At 61.7% G+C, this 15,897-nt stretch overlaps 1 protein-coding gene across 1 annotated transcript in view; it reads right to left on the bottom strand.

Moving 5' to 3' along the window:
- Nucleotides 1-15,715, bottom strand: part of MCRS1 (microspherule protein 1) — a 15,972-nt gene extending 257 nt beyond the window's left edge. The window contains 17 exon segments of the mRNA XM_064401007.1: nucleotides 1,463-1,631; nucleotides 3,031-3,118; nucleotides 4,156-4,238; nucleotides 4,439-4,531; nucleotides 5,311-5,339; nucleotides 5,881-5,956; nucleotides 7,240-7,330; nucleotides 7,332-7,379; nucleotides 8,068-8,140; nucleotides 8,384-8,428; nucleotides 9,700-9,809; nucleotides 11,755-11,880; nucleotides 11,883-11,912; nucleotides 13,583-13,628; nucleotides 13,666-13,749; nucleotides 15,151-15,259; nucleotides 15,555-15,715. Coding sequence (XP_064257077.1) covers nucleotides 1,463-1,631; nucleotides 3,031-3,118; nucleotides 4,156-4,238; nucleotides 4,439-4,531; nucleotides 5,311-5,339; nucleotides 5,881-5,956; nucleotides 7,240-7,330; nucleotides 7,332-7,379; nucleotides 8,068-8,140; nucleotides 8,384-8,428; nucleotides 9,700-9,809; nucleotides 11,755-11,880; nucleotides 11,883-11,912; nucleotides 13,583-13,628; nucleotides 13,666-13,749; nucleotides 15,151-15,259; nucleotides 15,555-15,648 — 1,394 coding nt within the window. The 5' untranslated portion in view covers nucleotides 15,649-15,715.
- Nucleotides 15,716-15,897: the final 182 nt, after the last annotated feature.

The raw sequence follows: 15,897 nt of genomic DNA, 5'->3' as shown, positions 1-15,897 counted from the left end.
CCAGGATCCCCTGAATCCCCCCAGGACCCCTCGGAGCCCCTCCAGGACCCCCCAAAATCACCCCCAAAACCCCTCATGACCCCCAAAAACCCCCCCAGGACCCCCCAAATCCCCCCCAGGACTCCTCAAGGACCCCCCAAACCACTCAAATCTCCCCCAAATCCCGCCCAGGACCCCTCATAGCCCCTCCATGACCCCCCAAAACCCCCGAAATCTCCCCCCAAAATCCCCCCAGGACCCTCTAAAATCCCCCCAAACCCCCCCAGGACCCCCAAATCCCCTCTAGGAGCCCCCCCCAGGACCCCTCATAGCCCCTCCATGACCCCTCACGACCCCGCAAAACCCCTGAAATCTCCCCCCAAACCCCCCCAGGACCCCTCGGAGCCCCCCAGGACCCCTCCCCAGGCCCCCTAAAATCCACTCCAACCCCTCCAGGACCCCCCCAAACCCCCCCAGGATCCCCTGAATCCCCCCCAGGACCCCCAAATCCCCTCCAAGAGCCCTCGGAGCCCCTCCAGGACCCCCCAAAATCACCCCCAAAACTCTCATGACCCCCAAACCCCCCCAGGACTCCTCAAGGACCCACCAAACCACTCAAATCTCCCCCAAATCCCCCCCAGGACCCCCCCAAATTCCCTCCAGGACCCCTCCAGGACCCCCCAAAACCCCTCACGACCCCCCAAAAACCCCCGAAATCTCCCCCCAAAACCCCCCTAGGACCCCTCGGAGCCCCTCCAGGACCCCCCAAAATCACCCCCAAAACCCCTCATGACCCCCCAAACCCCCCCAGAACCCCCAAATCCCCCCCAGGACCCCTCATAGCCCCTCCACAACCCCCCAAACACCCCCGAAATCTCCCCCCAAAATCCCCCCAGGACCCCTCGGAGCCCCCCAGGCCCCCTCCCCAGGCCCCCTAAAATCCACTCCAACCCCTCCAGGACCCCCCAAACCCCCCCAGGATCCCCTGAATCCCCCCCAGGACCCCCCAAATCCCCTCCAAGAGCCCTCGGAGCCCCTCCAGGACCCCCCAAAATCACCCCCAAAACCTCTCATGACCCCCAAACCCCCCCACGACTCCTCAAGGACCCACCAAACCACTCAAATCTCCCCAAATCCCCCCCAGGACCCCCCAAATTCCCTCCAGGACCCCTCCAGGACCCCCCAAAACCCCTCACGACCCCCCAAAACCCCCGAAATCTCCCCCCAAAACCCCCCTAGGACCCCTCGGAGCCCCTCCAGGACCCCCCAAAATCACCCCCAAAACCCCTCATGACCCCCCAAACCCCCCCAGAACCCCCCAAATCCCCCCCAGGACCCCTCATAGCCCCTCCACAACCCCCCAAACACCCCCGAAATCTCCCCCCAAAATCCCCCCAGGACCCCTCGGAGCCCCCCAGGCCCCCTCCCAGGCCCCCTAAAATCCACTCCAACCCCTCCAGGACCCCCCAAACCCCCCCAGGACCCCTGGGAGCCCCCCGGGCCCCTCCCCAGCCCCCCGCCCACCTCCACCACGGAGTTGTTGCAGAGTTTCCATTTGCTGCCCCCCAGCACCGGGCGGCCGTCGATGAAGATCGGCCGCCGGCCCTCGTTGGCGATGAAGAATTCCCCGTTGTTCTTCAGCTTGATCACCCCTGGGAAGGGGAAAGTTCGGGGATTTCGGGGCATTCCCAAAAATTCCAAAGGGTTCCGGATCAGCCCCGGGGGTTTGGAGGGGTTCAAGGGGTGGGGGGGGAGGATTTGGTAGAAAAAACTCTGCAGCTCCCCCCCAAAAAAAAAACAGAAAAAAAAAACAGAAAAAAAACCAAAATCCCCCCCAAAAAAATCCCTAGATTCCCTGTGAAGACCCCCAAAACCCCTGAGGGACCCCAAAAAACCCCAAATCCCCCCCAAAAAACCCAAAAGCCCCCCAAAAAAAACCCCAAAAGACCCCCCAAAAACAAAAAAAATCCCAAATCCCCCCAGATCACCCCGAGACTCATCAAAAAACCTCAGCAACACCCCCCAAAAAAACCCCAAAACTCAAAAAATCCCCCAAACTCCCTGTGAAGACCCCCAAAACCCTGGGGGACCCCAAAAAACCCCAAATCCCCCCCAAAAAAAATCCCAAAAGCCCCCCCAAAAAATCCCAAATCCCCCCAAGTTCCCTCCAAAAACCTCCGCAACTGCCCCCCAAAAACCCCAGAAAAAAAACCATAAAAACACCCCAAAACCCCAAAAAAACTCCTCTAACTTCCTGTGAGGACCCCCCAAAACCCCTGGGGGACCCGAAAAACCCCAAATCCCCCCAAAAAACCCCCAAATCCACCCCAAAAAAAACCCAAATCCCCCCAAATCACCCTGAGATCTCTCCAAAAACCTCCCCAACTCCCCCCAAAAACCCCAGAAAAAACCCATAAAAACCCCAAAAAAACCCCAAAAACCTCCCCAAACCCCCTGTGAAGACCCCCAAAACCCCATGGGGACCCCAAAAAAAACCCCAAATCCCCCCCCAAAAGCCCCCCCAAACCCACCAAATCCCCCCAAGATCCCTCCAAAAACATCAGAAACCCCCCCAAAAACCCCCCAAAAACCCATAAAAACCCCCTAAAAACCCCAAAAAAATTCCCCAAACCCCCTGTGAAGACCCCCAAAACCCCTGGGGGACCCCAAAAACCCCAAATCCCCCCAAATCCCCCCAAATCACCCTGAGATCCCTCCAAAAACCTCAGCAACCCCCCCCAAAAACCCCAGAAAAAACCCATAAAAACCCCAAAAAAAACCCCAAAAACCTCCCCAAACCCCCTGTGAAGACCCCCAAAACCCCGGGGGACCCCAAAAAAACCCCAAATCCCCCCAAAAAAAAACCCCAAATCCCCCCAAACCCACCAAATCCCCCCAAGATCCCTCCGAAAACATCAGAAACCCCCCAAAAAAAACCCCAAAAACCCATAAAAACCCCCAAAAAATTCCCCAAACTCCCTTTGAACGCCCCCAAAACCCCCGGGGGACCCCAAAAACCCCAAATCCCCCCCAAATCCCCCCCAAGCCCACCCTGCTTGCGGGAGATCTTCCAGGCCGGGCCCTCCAGAGCCAGGTCCACGTCGATCTGGTTGTCCTTGGTGGCTCTGCCCAGGGTGATCTGGGGGGGTTTTTGGGGTTTTTTTGGGGTTTTTGGGGGGGTTTGGGGTTTTTGGGGTCCTTCAGAGGATTTGGGGGGTCCCCACAGGGGGTTTGGGGAGGTTTTTGGGGTTTTTGGGGGGTTTTTTGTGGGAATTGTTGAGGATTTTGGAGAGGTCTCAGGGTGATCTTCTGGGGATTTGGGTTTTTTGGGGTTTTTTGGGGGGGTTTGGGTTTTTTGGGGTCCCCCAGGGGGTTTGGGGGGGTTCTCTGAGGGGGTTTTTGGGGTTTTTTTTTGGGTTTTGGGTGGTTTTTTTTTGAGGTTTTTGGGGGATGTTGCTGAGGATTTTGGAAGGGTCTTGGGGTGATCTGGGGGGGTTTGGGGTTTTTTGGGGTTTTTGGGGGGTTTTTGGGGGGAATTGTTGAGGATTTTGGAGAGGTCTCGGGGTGATCTTCTGGGGATTTGGGTTTTTTTTGGGGGGAGAATTTGGGGATTTTAGGTTTTTTTGGAGGGATTTGGGGTTTTTGGGGTCCCTCAGGGGTTTTGGGGGGGCTTCACAGGGGGTTTGGGAAGGTTTTGGGGGTTTTTTTGGGTTTTGGGTTTTTTGGGGGTTTTTTTGGGGTGTTTCAGGTGTTTTTGGGATGTTTTGGGGGCTGTCTTTAGGGTGGTTTTGGGGGATGGTTTGGGGGTGTTTTTAGGGTGTTTTGGGAATGTTTTTGGGGTGGTTTTGGGGGATGGTTTTGGGGTGTTTTTAGGGATATTTCTGGGGTGGTTTTGGGATGTTTTTGGGGTGGTTTTGGGGTGGTTTTTAGGGTCTTTTTGGGAACGTTTTTGGGGTGTTTTGGGGGATATTTTTGGGATGTTTTTGGGGAATGTTTTTGGATGTTTTTAGGGTGTTTTTTGGGATGGTTTTGGGGAATGTTTTTGGGTGGTTTTAGGGTGTTTTTGGGATGGTTTTGGGGAATGTTTTTGGGGAATGTTTTTGGGTGGTTTTAGGGTATTTTTGGGATGTTTTTGGGATGTTTTTGGGTGGTTTTAGGGTGTTTTTGGGGTCGCACCTCGCGGGAGCGCATCAGGTACCGAACCATCCGACCCCGCAGCACGGCCAGAGTCTGACTGTCGAAATCCGGGGAGCTCATCCCTGGGACAGACGGACAGATGGACAGTCAGGGGACAGAGGGACAGACAGACAGGGGACACTCGGGGCTGTCCGGGGACAGTGGGGACAGAGAGGGGACACACGGGGACAGACGGACGGACAGGGAGCCGGGCACGGGGAGGGACAGACAGACCCAGGGACGGACAGACGGACGGACGGACAGACGGACGGGCGGGGCCCACCTGTGATGGAGTCCACCAGCACCTGCCAGCGGTGCAGCTCCTGCTCCAGCTGCCGGATCTCGCGCTTCTGCCGCCGGTCAGCCACCGTCAGCTCTGACAGACGGACAGACAGACAGACAGAGAGATCAGCCACGGTCAGCTCTGACAGACGGACAGACAGACAGACAGAGATCAGCCATGGTCAGCTCTGACAGACAGACAGACAGACAGACAGAGAGAGAGATCAGCCACGGTCAGCTCTGACAGACGGACAGACAGACAGACAGAGATCAGCCATGGTCAGCTCTGACAGACGGACAGACAGACAGACAGAGATCAGCCATGGTCAGCTCTGACAGACGGACAGACAGACAGACAGGCAGAGAGAGAGATCAGCCACGGTCAGCTCTGACAGACGGACAGACAGACAGACAGAGATCAGCCACCGTCAGCTCTGACAGACAGACGGACAGACAGACAGGCAGAGATCAGCCACCGTCAGCTCTGACAGACGGACAGACAGACAGACAGACAGGGTCAGCCACGGTCAGCTCTGACAGACGGACAGACAGACAGACAGACAGAGATCAGCCACCGTCAGCTCTGACAGACGGACAGACAGACAGACAGACAGGGTCAGCCACGGTCAGCTCTGACAGACAGACAGACAGACAGACAGACAGAGATCAGCCACCGTCAGCTCTGACAGACGGACAGACAGACAGACAGACAGGGTCAGCCACGGTCAGCTCTGACAGACGGACAGACAGACAGACAGACAGACAGAGAGATCAGCCACGGTCAGCTCTGACAGACAGACAGACGGACACACGGACACGGGGCTGGGGGTCCCGGCGGGTTCCGGAAGGTTCCGGGGGGTCCCGGGGTCTCACCGTGCTCCAGGACCTCGTCCCGCACGTCCCTGGGGGGATCAGGGGGTGAGAGGGGCCACGGAGACCCCAAAAAACCCCAAAATCCCCCCCAAAAAAACCCAAATCCCCCCAAAACCCCAAAATCCCCCCAAAAACCCCAAATTCCCCTCAGACCTTCCCAAAAATCGCTACAAGCCCCCCCCAAATTCCCCCTAAACCCCTCTAAGCCCCTCAAATTCCCCCCCAGATCCCCCAAAATCCCCTTCAGACCCCCACATCCCCCCCCAAAATTCCCCTAGGACCCCCAGATTCCCCCCCTGACCCCTTGAAACCCCCCCAGGAGCCCCCAAAATCCCACTCAGACCCCCTAAACCTCCCCAAAATCCCCCCCAAATCCCCCTCAGACCCCCCAAATTCCCCCCCAGGACCCCCAAAACCCCTCTAAGACCCCCAGGACCCCCCAAACCCCCCCAAAATCCCCCTGAGACCCCCTAAATTCCCCCCCAAATTCCCCCCAGGACCCCCAAAACCCCTCTAAACCCCCCAAGACCCCCAAAACCCCCAAAATCCCCCCAAATCCCCCAGCCCCACCTGAGTTTGGCGTCGTCCAGCAGCTCCTCGGCGTCGGAGAAATTCAGCACCTGATCCCCCTTGGGGAGGGGCTGCACTGTGGGGCCAGGGGGTCAGACCCCAAAAAAACCCCAAAAAAAACCCCAAAAAACCCCAAATCCCCCTTGGGGAGGGGCTGCACTGTGGGGCCAGGGGGTCAGACCCCAAAAAAAACCCCAAAAAAAACCCCAAAAAACCCCAAATCCCCCTTGGGGAGGGGCTGCACTGTGGGGCCAGGGGGTCAGACCCCAAAAAAAAACCCCAAAAAAACCCCAAAATCCCCAAATCCCCCTTGGGGAGGGGCTGCACTGTGGGGCCAGGGGGTCAGACCCCAAAAAAACCCCAAAAAAACCCCAAAAAAAACCCCAAAATCCCCAAATCCCCCAAAATCCCCAAATCCCCCTTGGGGAGGGGCTGCACTGTGGGGCCAGGGGATCAGACCCCAAAAAAAAAACCCCAAAAAACACCAAAAAAACCCCCAAAATCCCCAAATCCCCCCAAAATCCCCAAATCCCCCTTGGGGAGGGGCTGCACTGTGAGGCCAGGGGGTCAGACCCCAAAAAAAAACCCAAAAAAAACCCCAAAATCCCCCCTGGGACCCCCTAAACCCCCCCCAAAAATCCCCAAGGGAGCCCCCAAATCCCTCTGGGACCCCCGAAACCCCCCCCAAAACTTCTCCAGAGCCCCCCAAAATTCCCCCGGGGACCCCCTAAATCCCCTCTGGGAGACCCCAAAACCCCTTCCAGGACCCCCAAAATCCCCCCTGGGACCCCCCAAATCCCCCCAGGACCCCTCCCCACCTGCAGCAGGTGCTACAGGTTCAGGAGCTGCTGCACTTTGGGGGTCTCTGAACCTTCCAGGACCTCCCAAATCCCCCCTGGGAGACCCCAAATCTCCCTTGGGACCCCCTAAATCCCCCCTGGGACCCCCCAAACCCCTTCAGGACCCCCCAGTTTCCCCCCAAAGCCCCCTCCCCACCTGTCTGGTCCTGCAGCAGGTGCCACAGGGGCAGGAGCTGCTGCACTTTGGGGGTCTCTGACCTTCCAGGACCTCCCAAATCCCCCCTGGGACCCCTTAAATCCCCTCTGGGACCCCCCAAATCTCCCTTGGGACCCCCTAAATCCCCTCTGGGACCCCCCAGGACCCCTCCCCACCTGTCTGGTCCTGCAGCAGGTGGTACTGGCGCAGGAGCCGCTGAACTTCGAGGGTCCCTGAACCTTCCAGGACCTCCCAAATCCCCCCTGGGACCCCCCAAATCTCCCTTGGGACCCCCTAAATCCCCTCTGGGACCCCCCCAAACCCCTTCAGGACCCCCCAAAGCCCCCCAGGACCCCTCCCCACCTGTCTGGTCCTGCAGCAGGTGGTACTGGCGCAGCAGCTGCCAGTGCAGCTGCAGGGCCTTGGGGGTCCTGGCAGGGTAAAACACGGCGGGGGTGGCGCTGCAGCAGCTCCTGGAAGGTGTCCAGCGAGGGCACGGGGCTCTGGGGACACGGGGACACGTCAAAGGACACCAGGGGACACGGGGACAGGGCAGGGGACACGGGGACAGGTCCTGGCAGGGTAAAACACGGCCTGCAGCAGCTCCTGGAAGGTGTCCAGTGAGGGCACGGGGCTCTGGGGACACGGGGACAGGGCAGGGGACATTGGGGACACGTCAGGGGACACCAGGGGACACGGGGACAGGGCAGGGGACACGGGGACAGGGCAGGGGACAGGTCCTGGCAGGGTAAAACACGGCCTGCAGCAGCTCCTGGAAGGTGTCCAGCGAGGGCACGGGGCTCTGGGAACATTGGGGACATGTGAGGGGACATTAGGTGACATTTGGGGACACTTGGGGACAGCCCCTCACCGAGGGCACGCAGGTCAGCAGCAGGGAGGTGACATGAGGTGACAATAGGTGACATTTGGGGACACTTGGGACACTGGGGACAGCAGGTGGCACTGACCGAGGGCACGTGGGTCAGCAGCAGGGGATGATGTTAGGTGACACGAGGTGACACTTGGGGACATTTGGGGACATTTGGGGACACTTGGGGACATTGGGGACACTAGGGACAGCAGGTGGCACTGACCGAGGGCACGCGGGTCAGCAGCAGGGGGGTGACATGAGGTGACAATAGGTGACATTTGGGGACACTGGGGACACTGGGGACAGCAGGTGGCACTGACCGAGGGCACGCGGGTCAGCAGCTGCTCCTCGGCCTTGCTGAACAGGACCTTGCTCTGGATGGCGGCCACGGCCCTCGGGGTGCAGCTGGCGCATGGCCTGGCACGAGTGCCTGGGGACACGGGGGGACATGTGTGACATGTGGGACACGTGTGACATGTGTGACACCCAACCCTCGGGGTGCAGCTGGCGCATGGCCTGGCACGAGTGCCTGGGGACACGGGGGACACGTAGGACATGTGTGACACGTGTGACACGTGTGACATGTGTGACACGTGGGACATGTGTGACATGTGTGACATGTGGGACACGTGTGACACCCAACCCTCGGGGTGCAGCTGGCGCATGGCCTGGCACGAGTGCCTGGGGACACGGGGGACACGTGGGACACGTGTGACACCCCTGGAACACCCCTGTGACACTCCCGTGACACTCCTGTGACACCCCTCAGACACAGCCCCACGGGCCTGGCACGAGTGCCTGGGGACACATGTGACACGTGTTACATGTGTGACACTCCTGGGACACCCCCTGTGACACCCCTTAGGGACACCCCCAAACCCCCTGGGGACACCTGAGACCCCCCTGGGGACACCCCAAAACCCCCCTGGGGACACCCCAAACCCCCCCTGGGGACACCTGAGACCCCCTGGGGACACCTGAGACCCCCTTGGGGACACCTGAGCCCCCCTGGGGACACCTGAGCCCCCCTGGGCTCCTAAAGCAGAAGCTCCCAGCGCTCCTGGGTGTCCCACAAGTGTCCCATGGGTGTCACACAGGTGTCACCTGAGTCCCCTGGCTCTGACGCACCTGTGGGACCCCCTGAAGCCCCCCAAAAACCCCCAAAGACCCCCCAGGACCCCCCAAAGACCCCCCCAGGACCCCCCAGATTGCCCTCACTTGTAGGTGGACAGGGTTGTAGAGCAGCGAGTACCAGCGCTCCTGGGTGTCACACAAATGTCACACACATTTCACCTGTGTCCCCCTGCTGTCACCTGTGTCCCCTGAGCCCCATGACCCCCCCACACCTGTGGGACGCCCAGAGGACCCCCCGAAGCCCCCCGGGACCCCCCAAAGTGCCCTCACTTGCAGATGACGGGGTCGTAGAGCAGCGAGTACCAGCGCTCCTGGGTGTCCCATGGGTGTCCCAGGGGTGTCCCATGGGTGTCACCTGTGTCCCCTGACTCCCACAACCCCCCCACACCTGTGGGACTCCCTGAGGACCCCCCAAAGCCCCCCAGAGGACCCCCAAAGCCCCCCAGGACCCCCCAGATTGCCCTCACTTTGCAGGTGACGGGGTCGTAGAGCAGCGAGTACCAGCGCTCCTGGGTGTCACACACGTGTCCCATGGGTGTCACCTGTGTCCCCCTGGGGTCACCTGTGTCCCCTGACTCTGCCAGACCCCCCACACCTGTGGGACCCCCCGAAGCCCCCCGGGACCCCCCGAAGTGCCCTCACTTGCAGATGACGGGGTCGTAGAGCAGCGAGTACCAGCGCTCCTGGGTGTCACACAAATGTCACACACATTTCACCTGTGTCCCCCTGGGGTCACCTGTGTCCCCTGAGCCCCATGACCCCCCCCACACCTGTGGGACCCCCAGAGGACCCCCCGAAGCCCCCCAGATTGCCCTCACTTGCAGATGACGGGGTCGTAGAGCAGCGAGTACCAGCGCTCCTGGATCTCGCGCAGCGTGAAGCGGCAGCTGAACTTCACCCCCAGGTGCACCGAGGTCAGGTCGTTGGTCTGGGGGGGGAACCCCAAAAAAAGCAGGTGAGGGGGTGAGGGGAGGGGTCCTGGGGGGGTTGGGGTCACCCCAAAATCCTGCAGGTGAGGAAAGACCCCCAGAACCCCCCCCAAACCCTCCCAGGCGAGTCTCAGCTGCACCGTGAGAAACCATCGGGTCCTAAGTGATCATTCCAGGGATTCCCCCCAAAATATCCCCCAAATTCCCCAGGTGAGGGGGTTCCTCCAATTGAGGAGGGGTCCCCCAGCTGGGTGGGGGTCCCCAAAGCCACTCGAAGTGAGGAGAGACCCCCAAAACCCCCCCAAAGCCCCCCAGGTGAGTCTCAGCTGCACCGTGAGAAACCATCGGGTCCTAAGTGATCATTCCAGGGATTCCCCCCAAAATCCCACAAATTCCCCAACTGAGGGGGGTTCCCCAATCGAGGGGGGATCCCTCAGGTGGGTGGGGGTCCCCCAAGTTCATCCAGGTGAGGAGAGACCCCCCAAAACCCCCCCAAACCCTCCCAGGTGAGTCTCAGCTGCACCGTGAGAAACCATCGGGTCCTGAGTGACCATTCTGGGGTTCCCCCCCAAAATCCCCCAAATCCCCCAGGTGAGGGGGTTCCTCCAATTGAGGGGGTGTCCCTCAGGTGGGGGGGAGTCCCCCAAGTTCATCCAGGTGAGGAGAGACCCCCAAAACCCCCCCAAACCCTCCCAGGTGAGTCTCAGCAGCACCACAAGAAGCCATCGGGTCCCAAGTGATCATTCCAGGGATTCCCCCCAAAATCCCACAAATCCCCCAGGTGAGGGGGTTCCTCCAATTGAGGAGGGGTCCCTCAGGTGGTTGAGGGTCCCAAAGTTCATCCAAGTGAGGAGAGACCCCCAAAACCCCCCAAACCCCCCCAGGTGTGCCCCGACCTGCACCACAAAAAGCCATCAGGTCCTAAGTGACCATTCCGGAAATTCCCCCCCAAATCCCCCAACTGAGGGGGGCTCCCCCAATTGAGAAGGGGTCCCTCAGGTGGGTGGGGGTCCCCCAAGTTCATCCAGGTGAGGAGAGACCCCCAAAACCCCCCCAGGTGTGCCCCAACCTGCACCACAAGAAGCCATTGAGCCCCAAGTGACCGTTCTGGGGTTCCCCCCCAAACCCCCCCAAATCCCCCAACTGAGGGGGGCTCCCCCAATTGAGGAGGGGTCCCTCAGATGCCTGAGGGTCCCAAAGTTCATCCAAGTGAGGAGAGACCCCCAAAACCCCCCAAAGCCCCCCAGGTGTGCCCTCACCTGCACCACAAGAAGCCACTGAGCCCCAAGTGACCGTTCTGGGGTTTCCCCCCAAAACCCCCCCAAAAACCCCCAATTAAGGGGGGTCCTCCAGCTGTGAGGGGATCCCCCAGGTGGGTGGGGGTCTCCCAAGCCCTTCCAAGTGAGGAAAGACCCCCAAAACCCCCCAGGTGTGCCCCGACCTGCACCACAAGAAGCCATCGGGTCCTAAGTGACCATTCCGGAAATTCCCCCCCAAATCCCCCAACTGAGGGGGGCTCCCCCAATTGAGGAGGGGTCCCTCAGGTGGGTGGGGGTCCCCCAAGTTCATCAAGGTGAGGAGAGACCCCCAAAACTCCCCCAGGTGTGCCCTCACCTGCACCACAAGAAGCCACTGAGCCCCAAGTGACCGTTCTGGGGTTCCCCCCAAAATCCCACAAATCCTCCAGGTGAGGGGGTTCCCCCAATTGAGGAGGGGTCCCTCAGATGGGTGGGGGTCCCCAAAGTTCATCCAAGTGAGGAGAGACCCCCAAAACCCCCCCAGGTGTGCCCTCACCTGCACCACAAGAAGCCATTGAGCCCCAAGTGACCGTTCTGGGGTTTCCCCCCAAAACCCCCCCAAATCCCCCAACTGAGGGGGGTTCCCCCAACCGAGGGGGGGTCCCCCAGGTGGGCGGGGGTCCCCGCAGCCCCCCGGCAGGCTGACCTGCAGCACGGCGTTGATGAGCAGCAGGTCATCGGCGGGTTTCCACCTGCCCAGGTCGCGGGGGGCGGGGCTGCCTTTGCCCTTCTTGAGCCGCTTGGGCAGCGCCGGGGGGGGGGCCGGGCCCGGGGGGCGCCGGGGGGGGGCACGGCCCGGGACACCTGGGGGGGGACAGGGGGTGGGGGGGCACCGGGGGGGGCACCTGAGGGACCCCTGAGTGACCCCTGAGGGGTCCCCGGTGTCACCAGGGTGGCCCTGACTGAGTGGGGGGGGCACGGCCCGGGACACCTGGGGGGGCAAAGGGGGTGGGTGGCACCTGGGGGGGCACCTGAAGGGTCCTGGGGGGCACCTGAGGGGTCCCCGGTGTCCCCAGGGTGGCCCTGACTGAGTGGGGAGGGGGCACAGGGGGGTGGGTGGCACCTGGGGGGCACCTGAGGGATCCTGGGGGGGTCCTGGGGGGTCCCAGGTGACCCCTGAGGGGTCCCCGGTGTCCCCAGGGTGTCCATGACTGAGTGGGGGGGGGCACGGCCCGGGACACCTGGGGGGCAAAGGGGGGTGGGTGGCACCTGGGGGGGCACCTGAAGGGTCCTGGGGGGCACCTGAGGGGTCTCCGGTGTCCCCAGGGTGTCCCTGACTGAGTGGGAAGGGGGGGCACAGGGGGGTGGGTGGCACCTGGGGGGGCACCTGAGGGGTCCTGGGGGGTCCCAGATGGCACCTAAGGGGTGCTGGGGGGCACCTGGGGGGTCTCAGGTGACCCCTGAGGGGTCCCCAGTGTCCCCAAGGTGTCCCTGACTGAGTGGGGAGGGGGGCACAGGGGGTGGGTGGCACCTGGGGGGCACCTGAGGGGTCCTGGGGGGACCCTGGGGGGGTCCTGGGGGGGGTCCCAGGTGGCACCTGAGGGGTCCCCGGTGTCCCCAGGGTGGCCCTGACTGAGTGGGGGGGGGCACGGCCCGGGACACCTGGGGGGGGACAGGGGGTGGGTGGCACCTGGGGGGGCACCTGAGGGGTTCTGGGGGGTCCCAGGTGGCACCTGAGTGTCCCCAGAATGTCCCTGACTGTTTTGAGGGACTCCCACCCTTTTTCCCCAAACCCCACAATCCAAATTTTTCCCCCAGATTCCCCCATTTTCCCCCCAAATTCCCATATTTCCCCCCCCAAATTCCCCCCATTTCCCCTCAAAATTCCCATTTTTTCCCCCAAATTCCCACATTTCCCTCCCAAATTCCCACATTTTCCCCCCCAAAATTTTCACATTTTTCTGCAAAATCTCCTTTCCCCCCCCAAATTCCCATTTTTCCCCCTCCAAATTCCCTTTTTTCTCCCCAAATTCCCACATTTCCCCCAAATTCCCCCCATTTTTCCCCAAATTCCCATTTCCCCCCCCCAAATCCCATTTTTCCCCAAATTCCCACATATTTCCCCCCCAAACTCCCCCATTTTCCCCCCAAATTCCCATATTTCCCCCCAAATTCCTGTATTTTCCCCAAATCCCCACATTCCCCCCCAAATTCCCATATTTCCCCCCAAATTTTCCCCATTTTCCCCCCAAATTCCCATATTCCCCCCCAAATTCCCATATTTCCCCCCAAATTTTCCCCATTTTCCCCCCAAATTCCCATATTTCCCCCCAAATTTTCCCCATTTTTCCCCCAAAATCCCCTTTTTTCCCCAAATTCCCATTTTTTCCTGCCCAAATTCCCACATTCCCCCCTAAAATCCCCGTTTTTCCCCAAATCCCCATTTTTCCCCCAATCCCCGTTTTTCCCCAAATCCCCATTTTTCCCCAAATTCACACGTTTTTCCCCAAATCCCCATTTTCCCCCATCCCCACCTTTTTCCTCTCGCCGGGGGAGGGCTCCGAGGCCGCCCCTCCCCCCCCCCGCCGGCCCCGCCCCCGCCCCGGGCCTGGGGGGGGGCTCGGGGCCCCCCTTGGCCCGCGAGGACTTGGCCAGGCTGCTCTCCACCAGCTCATCATCGAACTTCCTCCTCTTGATGAACCTGGAATGAACTGGGATTGACTGGGAGCCACTGGGAGACAGCTGGGAACCAGTATGGTTAGCTGGGATGGGACTGGGATGGACTGGGAGGGACTGGGAGGGACTGGGGCCCTTGGCCAGGCTGCTCTCCACCAGCTCGTCGTCAAACTTCCTCCTCTTGATGAACCTGGAATGAACTGGGATTAACTGGGAACCACTGGGAGACAGCTGGGAACCAGTGGGGTTAACTGGGATGGACTGGGATGGACTGGGATGGGAATGGGAGGGACTGGGGCCCTTGGCCAGGCTGCTCTCCACCAGCTCATCATCGAACTTCCTCCTCTTGATGAACCTGAAATGAACTGGGATTGACTGGGAGCCACTGGGAACCACTGGGAACCAGTGGGGTTAACTGGGATGGGAATGGGAGGGACTGGGAGGGACTGGGAGGGACTGGGGCCCTTGGCCAGGCTGCTCTCCACCAGCTCATCATCGAACTTCCTTCTCTTGATGAACCTGAATGAACTGGGATGGACTGGGAGGGACTGGGAACCACTGGGAACCACTGGGAACCAGTATGGTTAACTGGGATGGACTGGGGTGGACTGGGATGGACTGGGAGGGAGCACAGGGTCCCCCCAAGTGTCCCCAAGCGTCCCCACCCCCATCCCGGGCTGGGCTCAGCCCCAACCCCCCCCCCTTGTGCCCCCTCCCCGTGTCCCCCCTCCCTGTCCCCAATGTCCCCACTGTCCCTGGCTGTCCCTTGTGTCCCCTCCCTGTCCCTGTGTCCCTGGTGTCCCCTGGCTGTCCCCAATGTCCCCCCACTGTCCCCAATGCCCCTTGGATGTCCCTGTGTCCCCTGGGTGTCCCCAGTGTCCCCTCCCTGTCCCCTGGGTGTCTCCACTGTCCCTGGCTGTCCCTGGCTGTCCCCTGGCTGTCCCCAATGTCCCCTCCCTGTCCCTCTGTCCCTGGCTGTCCCCTCCCTGTCCCCACTGTCCCTCACCTGGAGGAGCTGTGCCATTTGGGGACAGTCCCTGTCCCCAGTGTCCCCTCCCTGTCCCTGTCCTGTGTCCCCTGGCTGTCCCCTCCCTGTCCCCAGTGTCCCCTCCCTGTCCCACTGTCCCTCACCTGGAGGAGCTGTGCCGTTTGGGGACAGTCCCTGTCCTGTGTCCCCTCCCTGTCCCTGGTGTCCCCACTGTCCCCAATGTCCCTTGGATGTCCCTGTGTCCCCTCCCTGTCCCCACTGTCCCTCACCTGGAGGAGCTGCGCCGTTTGGGGACAGTCCCTGCCCTGTGTCCCCTGGCTGTCCCCCCACTGTCCCCAGTGTCCCCTCCCTGTCCTGTGTCCCCTGGCTGTCCCCAATGTCCCCTCCCTGTCCCCAATGTCCCCTGGCTGTCCCCAGTGTCCCCTCCCTGTCCCTCACCTGGAGGAGCTGCGCCGTTTGGGGACAGTCCCCGCGGGGGTGGCCGGGCCCCGCTTGGGCCCCGCCAGGGACTCCTCGTCCTCGGAGCGGCTGGTGGCCATGGCGGCGTCTGGGGACACAGCAGTGGCACCGCGCTGTCACCGCGGTGTCACCCGGGGGGGCTGGCGACACTGGGGACACAGGGCAGGGGACAGGGAGGGGACGCTGAGGGGACGCGAGGAGGGCGCGGGGCCCTCACGGCGCCCCCAGCCCCAAACCCCGGCCCGACCGCCGCCACCGCTGTCCCCAAGGCCCCCCGGTGTCCCCAAGGCCCCCCGGTGTCCCCAAGGCCCCCCCGGTGTCCCCAAGGCCCCCCCGGTGTCCCCAAGGCCCCCCCGCTGTCCCCAAGGCCCCCCCGGCCTCACCAGCCCCGGGAGCTCCCGGCCGCCATGGCCGCGCCACTTCCGGCCCGCACCGGAAAGAGAATGACGTCACTGACGCCGCGGTGGGCGCCGCCATGTTGGCGGTACCGGGGAGGCCTCAGTGCGGCGCCATCTTGAGTGTGGGCAGGGCCGCGCTGGCGGCGCTCCAGGCGCCGTTACCGGGGTTGTGGCGGGTCCGGAGAGGCCGGGACGGATCCGTGGGGTGAGGGCGTGTCCGGTTAGTCCGGGAGACACGGCCTGGCCTGACGGAGAAGCGAACACACCCATCATGGCCGCCTCAATCCATCATGGCGGCCTCCACTCCCATCATGGCGGCGTCCACGCC

The sequence above is a fragment of the Passer domesticus genome, chromosome 31 (assembly GCF_036417665.1).
Source record: "Passer domesticus isolate bPasDom1 chromosome 31, bPasDom1.hap1, whole genome shotgun sequence".
Taxonomy (NCBI): Eukaryota; Metazoa; Chordata; class Aves; order Passeriformes; family Passeridae; genus Passer; species Passer domesticus.
Note: the sequence above shows the minus strand (reverse complement) of the source record. Positions and strands in the feature narration are given on the sequence as shown.